Source organism: Xiphias gladius, chromosome 16 (genome assembly GCF_016859285.1).
Source record: "Xiphias gladius isolate SHS-SW01 ecotype Sanya breed wild chromosome 16, ASM1685928v1, whole genome shotgun sequence".
Taxonomy (NCBI): Eukaryota; Metazoa; Chordata; class Actinopteri; order Istiophoriformes; family Xiphiidae; genus Xiphias; species Xiphias gladius.
Genome location: NC_053415.1, coordinates 5,562,944 through 5,588,231, shown reverse-complemented (window position 1 = coordinate 5,588,231; position 25,288 = coordinate 5,562,944). Strand labels below are relative to the sequence as shown.

General features: G+C 38.7%; 1 protein-coding gene across 1 annotated transcript in view; it reads left to right on the top strand.

The window, feature by feature from the left end:
• Positions 1 to 20,839, top strand: part of pcbp3 (poly(rC) binding protein 3) — a 44,101-nt gene extending 23,262 nt beyond the window's left edge. The window contains exons 6-17 of the mRNA XM_040148557.1: positions 3,532 to 3,688; positions 7,135 to 7,158; positions 7,288 to 7,320; positions 7,583 to 7,699; positions 8,424 to 8,555; positions 10,950 to 11,078; positions 12,394 to 12,468; positions 15,452 to 15,493; positions 16,517 to 16,592; positions 17,703 to 17,755; positions 18,271 to 18,440; positions 20,803 to 20,839. Of these exons, the coding sequence (XP_040004491.1) occupies positions 3,614 to 3,688; positions 7,135 to 7,158; positions 7,288 to 7,320; positions 7,583 to 7,699; positions 8,424 to 8,555; positions 10,950 to 11,078; positions 12,394 to 12,468; positions 15,452 to 15,493; positions 16,517 to 16,592; positions 17,703 to 17,755; positions 18,271 to 18,440; positions 20,803 to 20,839 (963 nt within the window). The 5' untranslated portion in view covers positions 3,532 to 3,613. The remainder of the gene's footprint in view (positions 1 to 3,531; positions 3,689 to 7,134; positions 7,159 to 7,287; positions 7,321 to 7,582; positions 7,700 to 8,423; positions 8,556 to 10,949; positions 11,079 to 12,393; positions 12,469 to 15,451; positions 15,494 to 16,516; positions 16,593 to 17,702; positions 17,756 to 18,270; positions 18,441 to 20,802) is intronic.
• The last annotated feature ends 4,449 nt before the right edge of the window (positions 20,840 to 25,288 follow it).

Below are 25,288 nucleotides of genomic sequence, written 5' to 3'. Positions count from 1 at the left end.
ACAACACACCCCAAAAGACCAACATTAATGTTTGAGCAGTTTTTCAGATTTTCTCTTTACAAGTTTAATGAAGTGAGCAGATCCACATTTGGACAGAGTCAAGACGGTTATTGGACATGTGCTTATTAGCACCTTTGGTTGCTATCACACATCCTGCTGCCCACTAACTTTGAACTAACACACTTCGATTATTAGACCTGGAGCAAAAGTGTGTGAGACACATTTATATTAATAGCTGTTTTTTTTGCCAATTTTACAAGTCACCACATTAAGTTTTTTCTCTGCTCTCTAGGTTTTGCTAGTTGGCTTGAAAAAATAACATGAGCCTAGAGGTGCAAAAAACACCAAGTCTAATATTACATGCACCAAAGTGTTGCTTGTGGGTAATTTGGTTTGACACCAAATCCATCACTTTGCAGTAACCAAATCAATTTGAATAATATGTGAAATTAGGAGCAGGTACAGAAGAGATTCATTTTTTAAAAATCTTTTCCTCCTGCCATATACAAGTTGTGCAAATTGTTAAATATATTAAATAAATTAATACTCCTGTCCATGTGCCAGTGATTTCAGTCAATTTCCGATTAGATTTCCATCCAAAACTCTTCCATGCCTGACTGAAATTTGCTATAGAACTTATAAGGAATCAGAAAAAGACATCCACAGTGCCAAGGAAGTCACACAAATACTTAAAGCACACAGCAAGGCACTGCAGGTGATCACAAGACACTGCTTTGGTACAGAGCAGTCAAATATTGACTTTGTACGTGGTCACTAATCTCTGGACAGATAAGAAGTCAGACTGAAACTGTCATACATTTACTGGTAAAACAAGGAAGAGTGGCACAGTTGTAACTCCTATTTTGATCATCGTGTGTTTCATAGGCTCAAGGAGAGGCGAGATGAAAACAAAAAAGAGGCCATGAATCCTATTTTAAGGATGTAATGTAACAATGTTAAGATTCCTAGTGTTATGACTTGGAGGTGTTGGCTTTAAAATCCAACTGTGACCGTGAGTTGTGATGATCAAAAATAGCCTGCAGCATTCCTTTTCTGATTACTTTTTAAAGCCAACTACACATCCAACGAGAACTCAGAACCAACACAGGCCAACAACCAGACTCTTTAAATGGTCTGCAAACAATCACAAGTCTCACAAAGTGAAAAGGTGGGCCCTGTCCACGATGTTTAGTGTGTGTGTGTGTGTGTGTGTGTTTGTGTGAGAGCTGCAGCAGGACACATTCACAACTTCAGCATCAAGGCAAACAATGCACCTTACTGTGCATTTAAGCAGTAACCTCCATAATGTCATAATTTGAAAGACAATTTGACAGACAAATAATACATTAAGCCCAGGGGTGGTAAGACTACTGGAAAATTGTACTCAGTTAATTCAGGCTTGATGATTTTTTCTTTGGTGTCCCGGAGGCAAAGATCTGAACTTTATATCTTGAATTTTAGCGTCCGAATTTGACCAAGTGTATCTTAGCAACCACAGTTTTTGACTCATCTTGAATGATTTTCTAGGTCTGAACTGAGACTACTGAAATCCAGCTTTTATATATCAGGGACATGAATATTCTATCTGAATTTGAGAACTCTAAAATAAATACATACTGAAAATAAAGTTTTTGAAATTGCACAACTTGAAATTGACGATCGAGAACACATTTCCATGCATTAAATTCACTGGTATTTAAATGTCAACACTAAGTATTTAGTACTGATTAAATTTCAAAAGTTGGTATTCAGTTGCTCATTTAATTCTAAATGTGATGGCAATAATTTGCTTCCATAATAGTAGAGATAGCATGATTGTTTTTGCTATTGAGTGTTTAAACCTTCTTTTACCATTCCAGGGGTGCACTGTTTCACCAGAATGATAAATCTTCTATTTTTGTTTTTAATAGGATGATATTTTTTTGTTTCTAACCACTTAAAATTCAGATTCTAGCCTGTATTTTGAGGTACAGAGGAGCACAAAAACAACAACAGCCTAAGCTCTAAGGTTGTGTATGGCTGAAAATCAGAATTTGCTTCTACGTCTGAACCTGTAGCCAAACAAGCCACCAAAAACATCAGATCAGCCCGACTTCAGTCTACAGGGTAAGAAATTGGTTTGAGTGCCTACGGCCATTTCATATCTCTTGCAAATTGAATGATAAACTTGTGCAGGTAATGTTAACAGCATAGTCAACAGGGGGGTTGAGGGCAGAAGGTGTCAAGTCTGTTGGTGACTTGAATTTAACAGCTTGAATGGCCTCGTTTGTGTGAAATGACAATAGCCACGGGGTTAGAGAGCAACACTTGCGACCAACGGTGATAGCTGTTCGAAGCACTGGGGATTTTCAAAAAGGGATAATCAGTTTCTATATCACATGGCTCAGGAGATATTTAAATTCACATAAATAAATGTCACTCCTAACTTGGCAACCATGCAGAAACTCCTTCTTTATTCAGCCTTACATGATTTCCCTGTAACATACATAGTGTAGACTTAGCAAGTACTTACACATTCCAAAGAAAAGAACACTGGGTTATTTCTTATAACTTATTCTACACAAAAAGTAACTTTCACTGTTTGGCACAGCCACCCATGCATAAAGACTGTCCTGTTTGCCTTTCCCTCTTGTAGCAAAGGCAAAGGGGAGCAAAGTAATTTAACTAACTGTAATGATGGCACTGGAGGGAAACTTTAATGTCTGACTCATCGAAAAGAGCCTTTTACCGTCTAGCACTTTTGCCCCTAAGTGCTCTGCAAGCCATTATACTGCACCTTTACATGAAGATTATTGCAAAGACAGATTCATGTTCAGGAGTTTAATCGATGCATTCTTTAACGTCATTCAGTTTCATCTCTAGTACAGTCCTTTGTGACAAATGGTGTTCATAGTTGTGTTCCTGTAGTGGTCAGTATTTTGATTTGTAAACCACAGAGTGTCTCAGATTTCTTACATTGATCATGTAAGAGGTTAGCAGAAATGTTCCTTCCTGATATGGTGTCCAATTAAAAACAAAACAAGAGGATAAGCTTTTTTTTTTTAGCTTTTGAAATTCTGAGACAGCAGATGAAATAAAATACCAGGAGTAACAGAATTTAATTACAATTGGTTGTCATTAGATCTTCTCTTCCCATTTACGTATCATTCATGAGGAAAATATTGTGTGGGGACCTCATAAAAGTGATGCCTTGCTGTGTTGTAGTTGCAGACACTCCACTGTTTTATATTTAGCCCAAGTTTTTGACCAGATAATCGGCTGCAACATGAGATGTTGTGACCTGTAAGGCTCCTAAAGTGACCACAAGCATTGAAGTAAACTGATATAAACAAGCACAACAATTATATGTGAACACAGAATGAACATGCAACATTTGGGTTGAGGTACTGCAAGGTGCATTCTTAGGTGTAGTAGTTGAATGCGACAGAACTGAAGTTCGTATCCTCTAGTGTGTTCTGCCTGTGTAAAAAAATGTAAATACACAGAACATGATAGTGTTAAAGTGTTTTTGTGTGATGTTGGATTTGGCAGGTGACCGGCTGGCTGGAATATCACCCTACTCCTTCTCCTTCTGAGGACATCCCATTCCGGGAGCGGTCTTAACTCCCCCAGCATGGAGCCCACCAAAGTCCAGTCAGAGGGTGGCCTTAATGTCACCCTTACCATCCGTCTCCTCATGCATGGAAAAGTAAGCAGGCACAGAGTATTATACTGGCTGTGGGGCAAGGTGAAATATAACATATGGGAAATTTGTCTTCATTGCAGGGGCCTTTAAATTATTTACAATCTTTTAAACAACCAGTTGAACCTACTGGGCATAACACATGGCACCTTTGGTGTTTAGGATGAATGAGCTTGCTCAGCTTCTTCCAGTATAGTTTTCAGCTTAAGCCCTAATACTGTATGGTTGCAGTATTACAGAGGTGGCACACTGGTGCTTTGTGCTCTTCAGACAGAATGTCTATGTGCTGATTTAGTGGTAGCATCTGTATTTAGCTTTCCTATGCCACATTCCAGCTCTCTGCTCCAGTTTGCCCCCACTTCGATGAATGGTTATACAGACCAAACCTCTAGAATCACTGTGGCTGATAGGCCTGTAGAAATAAAAGCACCACTTCCAGACTTAAACAGTGATAAGCATCTATTGTGGTGTTCCTCTGCTTTGGACTCTACTCGGCCCTCAGTGTTTTTTCACATTTCCCAGGGTGTAGTGTATAACCCATAAGTGGACATCTACATCTTATCTGTGTTTTATGTGTAGCATGCTCTTCTCCTCCCTTCAACCCCAACACTGTAAGAGGTGGTCAGAGTTGGTATGTGTGCGTTGGCCTGCTTGTGTATGATCATTCATTCCTGGTTAATGTGGCTCTTGCTTTCCTGCCCTTACTGCAGTTTGGTCCCGAAACTGTGGTCCACAATTTTGTAATGACTAATAGCTGAAAAGAAACTGGCTTCACTTTTTTTAAGTCTGTAGAGTTTGTTAAAGGACAAAGTATGTGTGAGATAGACGGTTTTGTAACAGTAGCTCTGTTTTAATCCCTAAGTCTTAAGGGAGGTCTCCTGGTGGCTAGACAGTTGGAAAACCCACAGTACACATCTCCACTGAGCTGGCCATATTGGTGGGGTGTGCGCCACAAAGGCTCGTGCCAACATTTTCCCCTTTTTTTGTGTGCCAAGCAGTATGCAGCTCAAGAATTCACCCACTGCATGGCTGCTCATGCAGGAACTCCAGACTCTGGTGACCCGGTGATAGTTTGATACCCCTCTGCCAGATATTCCCAGACAGGCCCCTGAGCCTGCCAGAAGATGGCGTACAACTGCCATTGGGGAGGACCTTGGCAGTATGACCTACATCTGTCTTCCACAGCAGTGGAAAGTCCGTTCGCCCAAGCGCAGTAGCTATTGGGTGGGCTGGGTTAGGTATTGGAACATTTTCAGCATGGTCTGTTGGGTGCAGGTACCCTGCCAGGACTGTCCCATCACCGTTCACCCCATTGACCCACATGGGCTATAGACTGCTCCCCAGACATGCCTCCACCAGACTCGCCAAAAGTGCCTGTCTGCCACTACCACTCCTCCACACTTTTGTTTTGATGTCCAGGGCATTTGAAAGACTTTGAGGTGGACTCAGTCGTGCCTCCCTGAAGGTGGGGTATGTTGTGTGATGGGTGTATCTCCCCTCCCCTGGATTTATATGAGCAGAACTGGTCAGCACAGGACATGCCGTATACAACAAAACTAAGTACACCCCTGTGCACTATCATAAAAATGTAGTTTACAGCTATTTACAGTTATTGCCAATAACCAATCTTACAATAATTGTATTATTTTTAAGTTGAAGTGCAGGGTATTTGGTCTTATGTATAGTTAAAAACAAACAGGTTAGAGGAAGTACATTCAAAATGCAGGCCCCAGAGCACAGTCAGTTTAAAGCTAGTTTACTTGTGACCATTGTAACAAAAGTGATTGCACCTGTGATTCGGCCTGGATTGTGTCTGATGCAGCATGGTATATGGTATGGAACTGTCTGAACAAGTAAGAAACCAGACTGGGAGACTTCACAAAAGATGAGAGAGGGTAAGAGAGCATCAGAAGGCTACTGAACATGAGCTGAAACACAGTTAGAGCAGTGGTTAGGAGGTAGAGGAAGAGCAATGCTACCAATAACTAAGGAGCAGTGGACATTCTCGAAAAATGATGCCATGCACATTTAACTATTTATGCAACCTTGAATTAAAAACAGACGAGTAAGTGCTTCTGACTTGGCCCAAGAATTATCTGAGGAAATTTATGTTTCAGTGACTGATCTGACAGTATGAAGCACTTTTGCTTCTTCCAAGAAGAAAAACATTGCACGAAAAATGGCAAAAGACTGCAAGATTAAACTTTGCATGTTTGAAAAGAGGCCTGATTGTCGCACATTTTTTGGTCAGATGAAACCAAAATAAATTAGTTCGATGGGGTCCAGCATGTTGGGCGTGGACCTGGCGAGAACTACCACAGTGATTTCATACTGCCGACCGTGAAACATGGAGGTGGGAATGTGCTGATAGGGGGCTGCATGAGGGCAAAAGGTGTAGGGGAGATGACATTTATAGATGATCCAAATATAATGGACCACAAATACTGAATGAAAAGATGACTCCAAGGCTCAAGAAGCTTGGTAGGAGAGGAATTTCCCAACATGACAAAATCAAACAAGAGTTTGTAAAGAAGAAAAAATTGAAAACTGTGATCTGGCAAAGGCTGTCCCTGACTTGAATCCAATAGAAAACCTTTGGACAAAGAGCAGCTGAAAAGAATCATCTGAGAAGAAGGGCAGAACCTCTCTCTGCAAATTTGTGCAAGAGTGGTCTCATTTGTCATCTGTCATCAAAACAAAGGCGGACATACAAAATATTTAAAAAAATGAAATAATAGAATCTCACTAATGAAGCGTGTACTGAGTTTTTGCTGCAGCTCGTATTTGAAAATCGGTTTTCACGTATACTGCAGCTGTTGCTGAAGCAGGGATGCGCTGATCATTACTTTAGTAGTAAAATGCGCATCTGATTAGATTTACTGAAGCTTAGTTTTAGTGTAATTGTCAGATGTGAGTGATGCCTGATTGCTGGAATGACTGTTGTAATAAAGCTGCTGAATGCATGGAAAGGACACTGACATACACAGGCGCTTGCTGTAACACAATAAAATAAATCACAGAAATACTTGAATGAAGTACAAATTTCTCAAAGAATATTAGAGAGCCACAACAAAGTATTTCTACTGTGTGACTTTATGTAGTGCTTGGTAGATATAAATTGATGATTAGGGAAAAACATGCCTCGGCACAGCAACTGACCTGAAGCTTAAACATGACAATGGATGTACCCCTCACAGTTACTAGGGGGTCGTCGGGGAATGATGATGCTTGCAGCCAGCGCTGTCCCTCTGCCCTTTCCCGACCTTGCCACACCAAGCTTTTGAAGAGTGATTGCATGCATATGAACAGTGCGGACCTCGTCACCACCATGTAGCAGCTTTTTTACACCTTGTGCAAGCAAAACAACAGCAAGCAGTTTTAATACTGCGCATCTATCCAGAAGGTTCTTTAATGAATCATGATTGTTTTCTCTTTTTCGTGTTTCATTGCAGGAAGTCGGAAGTATAATTGGAAAGGTATGTATTTTTATAAGATCGCTCATTTTTATGCCCATACTCACACTCGTGGAAAAACAATATATTGCATATCATACCATGCTTCAATTATTTTTAGAATTTTGATTACTGATTTCCTTTTTTTTCCAGAAAGGGGAGACAGTAAAAAAGATGCGAGAAGAGGTGCGTTTCAGTATTAAGATGTAAAATATTAGCTAAGCAAGCAAGTCACATAGTGCTTTATACACAAACAAATAAATAACAGTAATTTAACAATACAAATAGCTTGAAGTGAATGACAAACTTGTCTGACTTTACAAATAATGTGGCTTTGGGTTTATTGGTGATGAATAGATTATTCAAATTTGGTCACACTCCTGGACTAAGGTCGCACATCACCTACAGTATATTGACTCCATCAACAATGTGTGTATTGTTTTTCCAGAGTGGAGCACGAATCAATATTTCCGAGGGCAACTGCCCAGAGAGGATTGTCACCATCACTGGACCAACAGACACCATCTTCAAGGCTTTTGCAATGATTGCCTACAAATTTGAGGAGGTATGATTAGGTTGAACAAGTGGTGGCCGGATTTTTTCTATGTTCTGTACAATTTGTACAAGACTGTGCTTGTGTACTTCGTACTACTAAATCTGACATTTTAGCTCATTAGGCACACGCACTGTCAAAGTCTGATTGGAGTTAATTTCCTTCTTGCTTAATGTAAACTTGAAGACTCTGCCTGCCAGGGGTTCATTTGTGTAATTTTACATAAGTGTCAACTGCCATTGATTTCTAAAAATTTTTCTGCATGCATTGTCATCACATTTTCACACAGCTGACACAAATATCTGTCTGTGTATCGGTAGACCACAACTTAGTTTGTATAATATTTCCATTTTACACTTGCAAAGTCAATCTCCAGTTGTAGTGAATAAAAATTGTACCCGATAGTTCTCATAAGGCAGATATATATAGTAGACGTTCATAAGACACACTTGCTACACTTACACTATCACTTGACTGTAATAGGGGAATTTAAAACATCTCCTTTCATCTGTCTCCTCCTCTTATCCTGTCATTGATATCACTCATCTAACTGATATACTCAACCACTGTGGCTGGTACTTGTAAGAGGAGACCCACTGCTGTGTCCTCTGTGACCTGTGTATAATCCGGTCTGCCTGACGCTCTTGTTATTTATAGAGAAACCTTGCTGCTCTTCTCATTCACATTGAGAAAATACTAACCTTGCAAAAACAAAATATATGTTCTCATTTTCTAGGACATAATCAATTCCATGAGCAACAGCCCAGCAACCAGCAAGCCCCCTGTCACCTTAAGGCTTGTAGTGCCAGCCAGCCAGTGTGGCTCCCTCATAGGAAAAGGAGGCTCCAAAATAAAAGAAATGAGAGAGGTACGATATGGGATTTTTTTTAACGGCTAACCTAAAAATTAATATACAAATAGAAGAGTCAGGCCTTTTCTCATTTTTATCTTGTTTATTTATCCAGAGACAAGGAAAAACATGTAAAAAAATTGTTTTGTCTCCCCCCTTGTGTTAGATCTTATGAGTTTACATTCTCCATGAATAATTCAGTAGATATGTTGGAATCAATGGTTACATTTTCCCATTTTTCTTCAATGTTTGTTTTCATTTGATTGTATGCATGACTTTAATAATGCAATATCTGAAATGTTCATCACAAATTTCTGACTTTGCAGCTACAGAAGTGTACAGCACTGCAACTCCAGTTTAATGAGCACAAGTCCATACAATTCTGGGTGACAACACCCTGAAATTTGTATTTGCTTTCCAGCTAATCCGGACGGACTAACTGGCTATGCTATTTACAGGATATTAATTTATATCTTAATCTAACCACCATCCACCAGGTCAGTGATTTGAGGGGTAGCAGGGTGAAATGGTTTGAGGTTTCCACCTGTATTGATAGAGTAGAAGTCAGACTACAATATGTAACCTTTGTTCTGTCTGACACAGGTGTGGTCCTCCTGGGGTCTACTATCTTAAGGGTGAAAAGTCAGATTTTTGCCCCAGCTATGGAAGGCTTAGGGAGTTTAAGGGGCACAAAACATACATGGGAATCAATAAATAGATGAGTGACCCCATCGACAATCTGTAATCAAGATTTAAGCCCCAGACTGCATTTATTTCTCTAGGGGAGGTGGGGTGATTTTAACATCACCAGCTGCTGGTCAATCATTTTGATCCTGCCCCAAGTAAGTATGTAGGTAATTTTCATCCCCACCTCAGTAATAATGAGAGTTGCAATTACCTTCTGTGTGTTGGCAAACTCGCTGGTCCTCCTGTAATTTAAATCCCATCTGGAGCAACATCCTTCTATTTTAAAATGGATCTCTGAGGTTTTTCTGTGTGAAGAGCTGCCTGTCCTACTTTTTTTTTTATCAGCTTAGTGTGAACTTTGACTTTTGTGTGAAAGGAAGTCACATGCTAACACTAATATATAGGCAAATTTGGGAACCAATAAGATGATGGAAAAAATTAAAAATGATGGCTTACCCTGAAATTTGCCATCAGGAGAGCAAGAACCCATAAAATGTGCTGTTGTATTGTCAGGTTCAGGCAGGTACTGGTATTCTATTTTGAGCCGTGTTTTTTAGCCCATATTTGTTTTCAGTTCGGCACATTGGCACCATTAAAAAGTATGCCAAATTAGCTATTAGCAGTTCTTGTTGGCAACATGCCCATGGTTGTACAAACAACTATCACTGGAGTACATAACCCACAAAACTTAAAAACTTGATGATTCTCAGTCAAATTAGAGGCATCTTTTTTTCTAAGATTTCCAAGCACATTTATGGACTGTTTTTTGTAATGGACATTGGAGATAATGATATCCCCAGGAAGTGTAAGTCACACTGAATGATATCACTAAGTGTTTCAGGTCTGTGTGTTAAGGTTTGACTGAGTGATGATTCGGAAGGAGTATGAATTTTTGACTCAAATTCACATGTAGAGGCCAGTGCAGCTACATTTTGATGCACCAAAAAAATTCCTCTGGGCACCATGGATATATGTACCAAATTTCAGGGTAAGCCATCTAATTGTTGTTGAGACATTCCACTAAAAACAAAAATGTCAAGCTCTTGATGGTGTTAGAGGAAAAGTCACGGAATCACCAAAGTCAGTATGATTCAACTGTGAGCCATGAATGTCTGTACAAAATTTTGATGGAAAGCAATCAACTAATTGTTGGGATATTGCAGTCTGCACTGAAGTTATGGGCTGACCAACTGACAATGCCATCCCAAGAGCCATGCCCAAATGTGGCTAAAGATTACAACAAGCCCAAAAAAAGGTTAGGCAACAGCATAGGAAAGCCGGTGAAATTTGTTGTCCCCTAATGACCAATACAAAGATACCCTGTTTAAAAGCTCCACTGTTGAAAGAGTTTGAGAACGCTTCATTCCTGCCTTCAGGTTGATGTCATCAAATGAAGTCTGGAATAAAACTTAAAGCTGTTGCAGAAGAACTTGAGCCAAAAGCAAAGGCATGCTACTCTGTACCTAAAGGCAGTATGTTGCACTCCCAGATGGACCATCACAAGAAGCTTATGTATTCTTTCAGATGCTGAAAAAATGTTGATACATGGGTAAAGTCTTTTATACAGCCTGCCCCAGGAAAAGTTGGTTGATCAAGGCTGATTGGCAGAATAAGTACTTTTCAATTTCAAAATGCTTCCCTGTGGCAGTGAGTGCCTGTAGAACCCTTCAGAGCACTACACAGCCTGTATGAGTTAGAGTTTAATCCTGTCAACACTGTCTCCAGTCCACAGGGGCCCAGGTTCAGGTGGCAGGGGACATGCTGCCCAACTCCACAGAACGTGCAGTGACAATCTCCGGGACCCCAGAAGCCATCATCCAGTGTGTCAAACAAATCTGTGTGGTTATGCTGGAGGTAGAGTATGTCAAGATTTTGCAAAACTGTTTTAATTTTAGTGGTGATGATACTAAGAATTAAGTTCTTTTATTCTTATACCCCTTAAGAAAACCAATATTGAATTGTTTGAGACTATCTAACTATCTTAATATTCACTGCTTGTGGCTGTAAAACACCTTTGCTCTGGACTTGATTTTTGAATTTAACTAAATGTTTTAAATTTGCTTCAGAAAAAGAAAGAAAAATACAAGTTGGGCTATGTCTGGGTCAGAAACACCTTGTCCATAAATGTCAACTTGACAAGCAATGTGTTTGCATAATAGAGCCTCTAAGAGGACAATTTATGTCTTGCTATGTGCTTTTCATTTTGTTGCAGACTTGGATAGGCATTAGAATGAAACTCAGGAATTATATGCGGTCTAACTACTTTAAGAGTACTGACTAAAATCATGTCATTACAGTTTAGAGGAAGTAATTGTAAATACTGTTTGACAATTTTTGTGTATAACTATGCACCAGAACTGTCAGGAAAACCCAACGTTGTTTGTGTTACATTAAAAACAACATCACTGTGCCTTCATATTGTATTTTAAGCACACACCGCACATAAGTGGATACTCCTCCTAGTACAGCACAGCAGCTACAGAGGAAATCTGATTAAGCCTTCTCCACTGTCTTGAACAGCATTGTTCCTGCAGGACGGCATGAATCAATAACTCTGTGTCATTATATTAAGCTTGCAAACTGGAAGTCCTCAGCTTTCCCACTGAAATCAGCGCCCTGCTATCTTGGAAGAAAAAACTGATATAATTACAAAGAAAATAGAGACATGGCGACGAGATGTGAGACTGTGATCATTTAGAGAAATAGTTTGACATTTTGGGAAATATCCCTGCTTAGCTTCGAAGAAAGGCTGGAAACAAGGGGAAACAACTAGCGTGGCTCTGTCAGGAGACAACAAAATCCACCTACCAGCACCTCTAAACTTAACTCATTAGCACAGTATATCTAATTTGTTTAATCCACACAAAAGCAGAATTGTGTACAGATTGATCACTGTGGTATTACTGGGCATTATGGGAGCTGCAACTTGAAAATGGACATGATTTGAGAGGGTTTTCAAACTTTTCATCCAGCAGATTAGGTTACCTTCAGACAGAGCCAGGCTAGCTGTCTCCCCCTTTTTCTAGTCTTCATTCCTAGCTAAGCTAAAATGTTTATTTTACAGACATGAGAGCAATGCTCTTAAATGAGCATTTGTCTTTTTCAAATACAATAGGACCATGGCCTGCCTCAGACTGACTCTGCCTCTTCTCTCTTCTCTTTCTCCTAGTCCCCACCAAAAGGTGCCACCATCCCTTATCGCCCAAAGCCTGCCTCCACCCCAGTCATTTTTTCTGGTGGCCAGGTAAGAGCTGAGCTAGCTTTAGCTCGTCAGTTGGTGCCTACGGCCACCCTCAGACTTTTATTGCAGCATCAGCCACTGCCTGTTACTGCAAGCCTTTTTACTTTCATATGTACACTTGTATGCACAACCCTTTTACAAATGAGGCTGCCCTCACTGGAAAAATTAAAGCATTGGTTTTACAGCATTAGTTGTTTGTTCAATCACTAAAATAAATTGCGTTTACATTTTCCCGACAAGCAAGCCTTTGCAGTCATGCGAATGATGACTCTCCACTCTCAGTAGCAAAGGCAGAAGAAGTGTGACGCTATTATACTGCCACAAAAAGTCTTAGGGAGGTCAGCTGGGGTCGGTTTGATGTGAGTCTCCCTGTCTCCTACCAGCAGTAAAGGTGGGTGGGTAGAAAAGAAAGCGAGGGAGGGAAGGAGCTGTACCTATAAGAACCATAATGTTTGATTCAGCAAAAATTACATTAGTCTCAGCAGGATTGCAGGGCACATACTAATGTCTGTCAGGCTAATGTACATAACTCAGTTTCAGATCTGGGCTGAAAGCTTTTGAATGCATTTGAAAATTTAGCAAACATAAGACATAATTATGAGAAACACAGCCCCCAACTAATTGTAATTACTGCTTTTGGGTGCTTGTCTTTTGTCTTGAAATAATCCCCAGTGGACGTTTAATGGAATGTAGGACACAACTGAAGGCTTTAGGTTACTTAAAGCTTGTTTTGTTGAATATAGATATATAAATAGTACCTTTGAAAAGCTTATAATGTTCACTTTGGTGAGACAGTGTACAATTTGACAACATTATTGTTATTTTTGAAGCTGTAGTTTTTGATGGTGTCCCTTTGAATTACATCACATTGTGTAAATGTTCATGTTATTGTGTCCACTCCAGTCATTTGGAATTTGAATGTGATGCATGTATACAAAATATGTTGTTTAACTTCATTTTACACATACTATATGTAACCTATACTGGGATTTTAAATATCACTTGTCTGATACTTAGATGGCTGTTTTGTAGACTTGAATTTATAAATTAAACAGAAGAACCAAGGATGGGGAATCATGACAAGGCCCAAAGTTGCACTGCCAAGTGGAGACACTTTCTGAGTCCTATGCACTGATAATGTAGAACATACACTCACCGAGCATTTTATAAGAAACACCCTACCGCAGCTGGGTAAGGTCTCAGTTGTTCTTGCATGGACTCCACAAGCTGCTGGAAACATTCCTTTGAGATTCTGGTCCATATTCACATGGTGCATTAAATCATTTCTGCAGATTTGTCAGCTGCACATTTATACTGCAAATGTCCTGTTCTACCACATCCCAAAGGTGTTCTACAGGATTCAGATCTGGTGACTGGGGAGGCCACTGAAGTCCACTGAACTCACTATGATGTTCCTGAATCCATTTTGAGACGACTTTTACTTTGTGACATGGTGCAATACCATTAGAAGATGGTAAATTGTGGCCATGAAGGGAAGCACATGGTCATCAACAATATTCTGATAGGCTGTGGCATTCAAACCATGATTGATTGGTTGGAGTCCCAAAGTGTGTCAAGAAAACATTCCCCACATCATTACACCAGCACCAGCAGCCTGGATTGTTGACAGAAGGCAGGTTGGGTCCATGGATCCATGCTTTAGCTGCCATATTCTCACCCTACCATCTGCATGCCTCAGCACAACCTTGTCTGCTAAATATTACGTTCCTATACAACAAAACTGTAACAGCAAATACACATTGTAGGAAACTTAATTGCTGGCTGGATTTTGTTCATAGGCAACAAATTTTTTTTAATGAATTAAGGGCTGCATTTATTAATGTGCAGTTGCTAGGAGGTGGTTAGGGTGGATGGTGAGTATACAAGCGCACGACTGTCACACTGGAGACTGGGGTTCACATCCAGCATTCTGTCTCTGTTTAGGGTTAGGCAACAAAAGCACTTTGGTTAAGGTTAGGGAAAGTTCCTGGTTTGGGTTAAATGTAAATAAACACATTTTGTCTGAAGTCAGCTTCAGACAAAAGTGAACTTTTTTTGTATTAAACCAGAGCAGGATCTTTCCCTAACTATAACAAGTGCTGTGAGTCCCTAAACAGATGTTTAATAATGCTGTAGCCACTACAAGTGGATATTGTAATGCAAGATCAGATATTTTGGTGGAAAACAAATGTTATCTGTGACCATTTTACTGATTTGTTCAGTATCAACATATTTGCGACTTGTCAAATACGTCAGTTAACGACATATCCTAATTATGTTAATAGAAAACGTAATCCAGGCACAATCATGTTTCCAGCAAAATATATTAGCTGTTGCAGTTTCATTGTACATAAACGTTATTTTGAGGAGACATGGTTGCTCAGCAGAAATCGAGGTTCATCAGACCAGGTTACAACTTTCCAGTCTTCAGCTGTCCAGCGTTTGTGAGCCTGTGGCTGACAGGAGTGGAACCTGACGTTGTCTTCTGCTGTTGTAGCTCATCTGCCTCAAGGTTCAAGTTCACGTTTAATGCTTGCACTGCTGCCACACAATTTGCTGAGTGGATAATTACATGAATAAGCAGGTGTACAAGTGTTCGATGAGTGTACAGTAATCCTGTTTGCCAGTCATGGAAGTGGTCATTTTTGCATTCATTTATTATATAATCACACACTGATTTCTAAGACTTGGATTTACAAGGTCTCACTGAACTTCACATTCATCTACATATCACATGTTGTTTGTGTTACTACTTTGAATATGGTAATAATGAGTAGTAGTAGAACATTCACTGTAATATCACTTATTGTAAATTTGCATTCAACATGTTTTTTGTTTTGCTGAGCTATAAGTATAAACAGGATTTGTACAAGACTGTACAAACTTAGGCTCTACAGGCTGATCTGTTCTTCATTCTTCTTGTTCTTCTTCTTAACAGATATAACATGCTAAAATCTGCTTTTTTTTATGTTTTTCATCTTTCCAGGCCTACACAATTCAGGGACAGTACGCCATACCACATCCAGATGTGAGTTCTTAGTCTCTTGTTAATTTAATCAAATAATCATTCCTGTATCTTAATTATATCTAATAAAAATGGTAACAGGCATTTGAATACATTGACACACCAGCTCTTTAAAGTTATTTAGTGGCAAATCATAAATCAAGACTTCTAAAATCACTGCCCTTGTAGTTTAAGGTTTGACTGTAGCTCAACCACTGGAAAGAACTCTTACCAGATCTGGATGACGATAAAACGGTAACTTCTGGTAATAATGTCAGTAATGGCAGTTTTGATGTAGACACCACTTTAATTCCAGTGGACCATATAGTATCCATTAATAATCTGCCTTCATCTGTCCTTGTCGTGAGAGCATATCAGGAGCTACCTTGTGTCAGATCCACTAATTTAAAGTTGGGCAGTGATTGATGCCAGTGGAGTTGGTGGTTGACGGTACAATCACTCAAGTACAGGCTTGACACCCTTCCACCCTCATTAAAACTCCTCTTAAAAGGGGAAGAAGAAGGCTTGAAAGAATCCATCTTCCCCCATTCCTGACGGAAATGATACAACACAGGGGATGGACATTCTGTGACCATGTCAGGGGGTAAGCGGCTGCTCTGACAGACATATAAAATCAAAGGTTCTCTGGTTTTGAGATATACTGTAAGTGCCAACTGGAAGGCCACATGGTAACCAAGGTAGAAAATGGGAATGAAATTATTTCCTGCATTTGGTTAATGTGCTCATTAGTGGTGTTGTGTCTCTCTCCAATTTAAAAATTATAAAAAAATTATACCAGAGCATGTGAAAATGACAGGGAAAGAGGTAAAAAAGAAACTAATTACCTAGCATTTTACAACTCCATTACAGACAATCACCCTCTGTCCGTATCTCTTTTTCTCTTACTTTTTTGTCCTCCACCACCCTGTATCATGGCCTCCTTCTCCTCACCATTTCTTCACTCTAGTTTTGGTTGGTTTAATTTCTTGGTGTGACCTGTGTATCAGTAACCTCTTAGTTCTACTTTCCCTCCTAACCCTTCAGCAGTTGACCAAGCTCCACCAGTTGGCTATGCAGCAAACCCCCTTTACCCCTCTCGGACAGACCACCCCTGCTTTCCCTGGTACGTACCCACAAGGCCCTTTAGATATTTCCATCTCTTTTGCATCCAGAGAAACATTTTTTCCTTTCCCTACCTTGCACCTTATCTCTCATTTGGCACAGCATGACTTGGCCCCTGTGGTTTCTCTCCTTCCTTGATTTTTTCATGTATATTTTCTCTTGGCTTTGTCTGATAATATGCCAGTGAAAGGCAAAATGAATTGAAGCGACTCGGCTTCACTGTAAAACAATGTATCCAAAACTGCATTATCACTTGACAAAAGGATAATCATTGCTCTATCACATTTTTAGATTGTTTTATTTTCCATTAAAGATGAACATCTCCAGTGAAATAGGTTGGCCACATTGTACTGTAAAATCCAACTGAATATCTCCCACATATGAATGGTACATGTATTAGTCTGCCTGTTTCATGTCTTGCATATGTACTTGGAAAAGACCAACGAAGGGTCTCATGATTTACAGCAGTAATGTTTGATTCTTTTTTTCACCACTTTAATCCAAAAGGATGTGGCAGTTTCCATTAGTACATGGAAAGATTTACTCATTCAACAAGGGTCTTCAAAAAATGTGCTGTCTTTTAAACGTATACTAGCTGTCTTTTGTCATATCATATTAACAGTTTGATATTTTGGGAAATACACTCAATCACTCTCTTACCAAGAGTTAAATGACAAGATCAATAGCACTCTAATGCTTCGTCACAGCTAACAGCCAGGTAGCTTAGCTCAGCAAAAATACTGGAAATACTGAGGAAATAGCCTGGTTAGCTATAAAATCCACCTATCAACACGTTTAAAGCCAATAATTAGCTGAGAAGATTGATAACACCCTCATATCTATATGTTGAATATGAAGCTGGAGCCTGGAGACAGACACCTTTGGACAGAGCCAGGCTAGCTGCTTCCTCCTGTTTCCAGTCTTTGTACTAAGCAAAGCTAACCAGCTGCTGGATGTAGCTTTATATTTAATATACAGACATGGGAGTGGTATGGATATTCTCATCTAACTCTTGGCAAATGACAAAATATTCCTTTAAAAGGTTTCAGCTCTGTTAAGGTGACTATTTATATTCAAATTTCCCTTCTTATCCCATTGCTCCCCAACTCAGGTTTGGATGCCAGTCCACCAGCCAGTACCCATGAACTCACCATTCCTAATGATGTGAGTGTTGCTAGAAAGGTTAGAAATGAGACAGTTGACTGTGGATGTATGTTTCAAAAATCGGTAGTTTTCAAATTATGGCTTTCAATTGGTATATCATATATAAATTCAAATGATGTCGAGAATAGTTTGTACAGGGTGAAAAGCAGATTTAATTGTTAAAATAACTGGAGAACATTTGCAAATACTAGAAGTGTACTGAGGTAATCCTGTCCCTCCAAACTTAGTAATATTATATTAAACAAATGATTGACAACATTACCAACAATGATCGTCTAAACTTCAGTACTTACTGTTCGCGCAGCAGAATACGTCCAATCAACCAATTTACTGCCCATGCTAGCATTAATCAAACTTAATCTCCTGAATGATGGGATTTAAATCAAACCCAGAACATTTCGTGATCCATTAAACTTCCTTTTTAACTTCAAATATATTAAGTTTTAAGTATAAATGTATTGAGACAACATAGAGGTTTCCATGCTTCATGTTCAAAGACTTCTGCTTTTTTTCAGCTAATAGGCTGCATTATTGGACGCCAGGGAACCAAAATAAATGAGATTCGACAGATGTCTGGGGCGCAGATCAAAATTGCAAACGCCATGGAGGGTTCGTCTGAGCGCCAGATCACCATCACAGGGACCCCTGCTAACATCAGCCTGGCCCAGTATCTCATTAATGCAAGGTAACCTTTTAACTCTAACTGCTAACTGCTAACATAAAAGCAACACCTGAATGACCATGCTCATAGTGAGGATCCAAGAAAACTGCTCTGTGTGATTCTGCTGGTTGGAAAGAAGCAAAGTATCTTATTAGTCAAGTTTTAACATTCACAACACTGATACTTTGATGAGTCGCCAGAAAATGCACGATATCTGTCAGGTTTGACAAGTGATAAGCCCATGAATAATGTGGTTATTCATGTTTTTTTTCTTGGTTGTTCTTAGCCACTTCTGTCCCTTATTTCCACCCAAGTGTAGACATTAAAATGCATGACTTTTCTGCAAGCACACTCTTTGTACATAATTGGCTCATGTCAGCTTGTGGGATATGTAAACTGTGTCTTTAAACAGAACCTTCAGATTAGTTAATTTGATTATAAAATAAATTAATCATCAAATGGCCAAATTTTTCGTGAATGAATCTGTAAAAGAACACAAAAAGGTATACAGCCTCAGCAGATGTAACTATGATCTTACACTGGTATTTTTTCACATAAGCCTTTTATGTTATTAAATAAAAAGCAACTGACACGAGGATAAAAATCTGTTGAGCCCCAGGACTAAATTACATGGGGCCATTTGTTGTATTGTCTACATTATCTTTACTATATTATCTTACTGATATAGTTTTTCATTTGAATTTTCTTGACATGCTTCACTATCCCTATCTATTTTTCCCCTCCATCCACTGAAAACTCCAATTCATCATCAGCAAAGAAAATAAATATATTATGAACAGCTCTGGGAAAACTGAACCTCACTGATGTCCACAGGCTACCTGCACCTCAAAGGCAAATGTTATTTGCATAAGAGCAGGAGGACCCACATGCTCACAAATGGGACTTTATGTCTTTGACCTCTTAAGGGTTTTTTCACAAAACAGTCCACAGAAAAACTAATGGCTATTGCTTTCCCACAATTCCGATGGCAGGTTCAGGGACGTGGCTGCCATGTGGAATGACCCCTCATCCATGACAACATCCTGAAGTCACCCCAAATCTGGTTCTCTTTTCAGAAGCTAACACCAAAACCGCCGCTTCACAAATAATCACTATGTGTTGTCCCATGGAACTTCCCCTAGAGTCCCTTGGTTGTGCATAACACATTAGCCTGCGGGAAACCTGTAGTAAAAGTCAGATTAACAACAGTGGGATTTGTTTAAAAGTGATGTAGCCAGTGTATTGTTAAAAAAATAGTTTGATATTTAGGGAAATACAGTTATTAGGGTTTTCTTTGTTTTGTTTTGTTTTTTTTGCTTAGAGTTACATAAGAAAGATCAGCACCAGTTAACTAAAAAGCTAGGTCGAGGGATGGTTATCTTAGCTTAGCAAAGGCTGGAAACGGGGGAACAGTTTGCCTGGTTCTGTGCAAAGGTACCAAACTCCCCATACCAGCACCTCTAAAGCTCATTAATTAACATGGTGTTTGCCTGGCCACTTCAACAAAACTATGGGAAATCACTGTTCCAGTCAGAGACATAGTTTGGCACATAACTAAAACCATAAGTTGTTGTTTTACACTAGTTTTTATAGGAATTTAACAAATAAGCTCTAATATGCCAATAAGTGGGTTTTAAAGGTGCTAGTGGGCAGATTTTAGGACCTTTAGACAGAGCCAGGCTAGCTGTTTCCCCCTGTTCCCAGTCCTTATGCTAAACTAAGATATGCTAAAATAAACTAGGCTAAGCTAACCATCTCCTGGCTTTATTGCACAGACAGTGGTATTGATCTTTGCAAGAAAGGTAATAAGCATACTTCCCAAAATATTGAACTGTTCCTTTAAGTATTCATTTAGCATGCTCCATTACAAGAATAATATTATATTTCTTTCTGTCATTGCTATATTAGATAAATTTGCCAAGTCCTATTGTGTTATTGTATAGAAAGAGTAAAATCAATTTAAAAAATGGAAAATTTAAAAAAAGCTAAGAAAAAAGAGAGCGACTGCCACTGAGCAATGCTATTAGAAGGAAGAGTGATGTGATGCCGCTGTCAGGGAATACAACAGTTTTTACACTGGATATTTCATGACACCATTATGTTTTTTTCGGTCCACTGCATGGCTCCATGAGGCGGTTAGTATTGCACGATTATTTTACCATATCTGTAGAAGCTAAGATGTTTTATGTGAACCGTTACATTGAAAAATGGTGCCAAGTCAGTGTAAAAAGGTGCCAGCAAATTCAAGCACATAGCCAGCCATTGCAGCATAACTTTCACTTTCAAGCGAAAGTTTTTCTTTCACAGTTGTTTTATTTTCTGTCTTTTTTTTCCTCCCCCCTCCCCCCCGCTCCTCCACCACCCCGTCTTCCCTGAACTGTTCTAGGCTGACGTCTGAAGTCACAGGAATGGGCACACTCTAATTTCTACCCATCTTCCCTCAGTGCATCACATGACCCTTGAGCTTATGGCATTGCACCTAGTTTATTTATTTCTCTGTATTTGACAGTCCGGATATTTAAGTGACTTTAACTTTTATGATTTCTCGAGTATTTACTGTAAACATGTGTATCTGCACTTTTACTAGGATTCTTCACACCTATCTGAAACCCTGTTGTCTCTGTTTCTGAAAGGTCAATTTACTTTTCTGACACTCTAGTACCTTTTATGGCATCTCATGCTTAGTTTTACCTCATGTTTTAACATATCTCTGTACTTTTCTTTTCTTTTCTTTCTTTTTTTTTTTTTTTGCTCTGCACACACCTGAAAGAATATGCAAAGTAAACCTAAAAATTGGTATAACAATTTAAACCAAGGCTGTCCCTCCTCTATCCCACATTCTTATACACTGACATTTTTTTATTCCATATTTAGACTACTGCAGAGAATGCATTACTCAACAAAAATGTTCAACACTGATTTCATTACTGATTTCATTTCACTACTTTCATTTACTGTGTGCCTGTAGACATTTGCCTGTTTGTCTTAGTGCTGTATGTACACCACAGATTGATCTGCATGATGCACAAAACCTACTGTATTTCAAATTCATTTTAAAATCAAACATGTAGAAATGAAGACTGAATGGTGAAAAGGAATGGAACAAGCCATGAACAGTTTATTTATGGTCTGGATATGTCACTCTGAATCTAAATTGAAATTACCTCATGGAAAAAGGCCAGTAAACTCCACTCTAATGCACAGATATCACTCTTTTCGAGTTTCATGAGACACCTGACAAAAAGGTTAGATGGAAAAATGAACATAAGTCTATTAAATTACTGCAGCAAAGAGTGAAATTCAAATGTATGTTATAAATACACCCCATTTTATTCACCTTTATTCCATAGCCATGGAGTCGTGTTATTCATTCATCTCATAGCAACTAAGTATAAGAGGCTTGGGCCGTTTGGAAAGGTCTGGGAATTGTCTTGTGCATATTTGCAATTGTCTAGTGTATATTTTCACATGTAGCTAGTAAGGTTTTCACTGTATGTCAAAAGGGCTGACAAGCTTCTCGGAAACAAGACTCTCATTAGTCAATCATATTTATTTTTCAGCTCCTTCCTCGCAGACGCCCGCTACACTTTGGTGGGCAACAAACCATTCAGATTCAGAAAATATAGTGTGTTTGTGGTTAGCATGTATGAAACATTGGCATGTAATAAACATATTTTTTAACGTATGCATCTATAATGAACCGGTCATTGGTTTTGCAGGCATACTGTACATATAGATATATGTATGACTCTCTCTGTACTTGCCATCTACTGTAAGACAGTATTTCATTAGTTGGATATCTGTTCCGGCTAGTTAGCCTGTCTTACTTTCAAATGGACAGCAACCCAACTTGAGGCCTGGATGCTCAAACTAAAGTTGAATGTATTTCAAAATGTGTTTTATCTTCTAACATTTACATGTCATACTAGATTAAAACACCTCTAAGGGTGTCTTTTTAATCATGTACTTAAATGAGTACAGTAGAATACGATGCAGAATGATGCATAATGTAGAGTTCAGGTGAATATTTATCAAAAGGTTTTGGATTTTGTAAGGTTGGCAGGTTACTCAAACTGGGGTCTGTTACAAATGATTTATTTAAAATTGTAATCTACAGTTTATTACACTAGATACATACAATGTTATGTAATTGGGTTATTTTCTGTTTTATTAAATCTAAAACATATATATATATATATATATATATATATATATATATATATATATATATTTTCACAGTAAAACATGTAACTCCAACAAGTTAATTAATCTGATGGCTATGTTTTACTGATTGCAGGTAGCTACTAGTTTTAATCCACATTACCTTAACACAGCTACATATTTTACTCCCAAAGCCTGGATATGCACTACTCCAATACTTAAAGAAATAATTATAAAAATAATGTTTAGATAATATTATTTGTGTCATTGTGGTTTAGGCTCACATACTTAGTCCTTGGTTAGAATTGATATACGTAGGGTATGATGATTCAGTACTTTAAAGTAATACATTTACATTGGACATTTACACATTGCTTCACACTTACACTGCAAATGTAAATCTGTACGTTAGCACCCCTCTGGCGGCAGCCAGATGTGTTGCAGATGAATAAACTGAGAAATGGCTGAATGAGGGTTACAAGGTTTTTAAGATGTCATTTAAAAACTTCCCATTATCTACAGAATCTGATCATTAAAGTAGTTTGATATCTTCTGTAAAATGCACACTAATTCTTGTGTTTGTAGGTTTAAGGTGTCTGCTGGTTCAATGCAGGAAGACCAGCTAAGATACAGTCATGCTATTTTACAGTGTGACCAATTTGTAAACATCTCAGTTGCCTTTTTGATTGTCATACTTATATCTTTCATATTCATGGCATTGCTCATGTTCTCATAGACCTGCAATGCTGTGTAAATCGAACACCTCTTGTGTTGCTTCTGTCATTTTCGTGATACATCAAAACCTTTCTGTTACTGTGCTAGAGCAGCAAAAAATTTAAGGTTAGCGCTGAGGTGATATAAATATTGCCGTTTGGCGAAATGTGTCAGATCATGTTTATGTTTGATCATTTGCTTCATGAAGGTCTGTGTTGGATTTATTATTTATTGAGGTTGATTCTGAATGTTTTGTAAAAAGAAGAGAATAAAGTTTGTGTTTTTTTTTCCCTTGACTTGGACATTATTGTCATCTTCTTCAAGTTTTGTATTCTTGTTTATTGTGTTAGAAATCGAGTACAGACTAGACTATCTTTAGATACTGAATGTGTTGAAAGTTTTAGCTTTACTACACTTTTTCATTTCAAAATAAAAATGAAAACTTTGACAGTTTACTTGGTGAAATATGTATTTTTCAAAATAAACCTTCAACATTTTAGGGAATCAAACTTCAGGTATTTCTCCTCTCTTTCTGAAAGTAGAGGGCATGAAGTGTTTCATGCCCTCTACTGGCCCTCGAAGTCAATTTTGGCATCAGTTTGTTTGTAGTGCAACATCACCCACAGAGTTAAATAACCGGTAAACCTGAGGGTAGTGTAAAGGATGTTATACCTATAACGTAATTAATATGGAGCAAACATGTTTTAGGTGGAAGTAAGGTAGGCTTTGGTTTGTATTGGTAGCTGATGCAAAGACATCAGTATGAGTAAAATATGATGAAACTTGCTTTTAGAAACACTCTAAGGGCATGTATGAGGATTTTGACATTTGTTGTAGATAAAATCCGATGTAAATGAAAAAGGTAGATTTGGTACCATCCATGACATGTGACTAAGTGGGATCAGAAAGTCTTTCCAAAGTCTGGACTTGATCTATTGCAATAATATTTGATTCATTCTGATTTCTGCTGTTTTCTCACCACAGGGAGTCACATTCAGTGAAAGAACAGTACCCTTGTGTTTTGCTCAGGGGCACCTCAGCAGGGTGGCTTCACATGGGCAGTGTACACCTGGGTCTGTTCAAAGGGAGGCTTTTCTAATGAACCCCGCCTCATCCGCAATGAGAAGATTTGAAAACTGTGTAAGACTGACTCCAAATAAGACCAAAATAAACCTACATGAGGTCAGTTACTTAACACTCCTACTCAATTTAATGACCATAAACTGGAGAATATAGCTTCAGTAAATCTCTGAAATACATGTCAAAGACAGGCTTTATGGCAAGAGGGTTTTTTGGGTTCATTTCTCGTAAACAATCTCTGATTGACTTATCCACCCAAAGGCAGTGGTTTCCCACTGTGCCAAATGTTCACAGCCATTCTCTCATTGAAACTCAGGTCAAACTGATGGCCAAGGTAGTTTAAGGTAGTTCTCTTGTAATCCCATAATTTCACAGTATTATTGTCAAGGGAACAATTTTGACTAAAAGCTTGTCCAGATCTGTTTTTCGTTTTAGAAGGTTGGGATCTATAACAACAGTGATCCTCTAGCTAATGCTATTTTTTAGGGACAGACTAAAAACTAGCATTGTACATGGCAAGGATGTTCAAATTGTCAAACACAATTGTCAATTGTGGACAACAAAGAATGCACTTAATGCAGAAGCTTAACTCTTTTTGTGTTTGTGATACTATTTTATGAATTGTTTTTATCAATCATTCATTGGAATTCTTCTAACCTTTTCATTTATTTACTGGTTTAATGGGTTGTCTGTGAAGGACAAGAGTAGCCTAAATGGTATTGTGAAAGTCTGGTCCAAGATAATTGGAGTCCAGCAAAGAGACGTTTGCTCCCTTTGGGAGAAACAGGTGGCCCAGAAAGCAAAATAAAGTGTCAGCCAATCTGACCATGTTCTGTGAATTCAATGTAATGCCCTCAGGCCAGCGTTATAATGTGTCCTTTAAGAGAACATACTGCTACTCCCAGTCCTTCATTCCT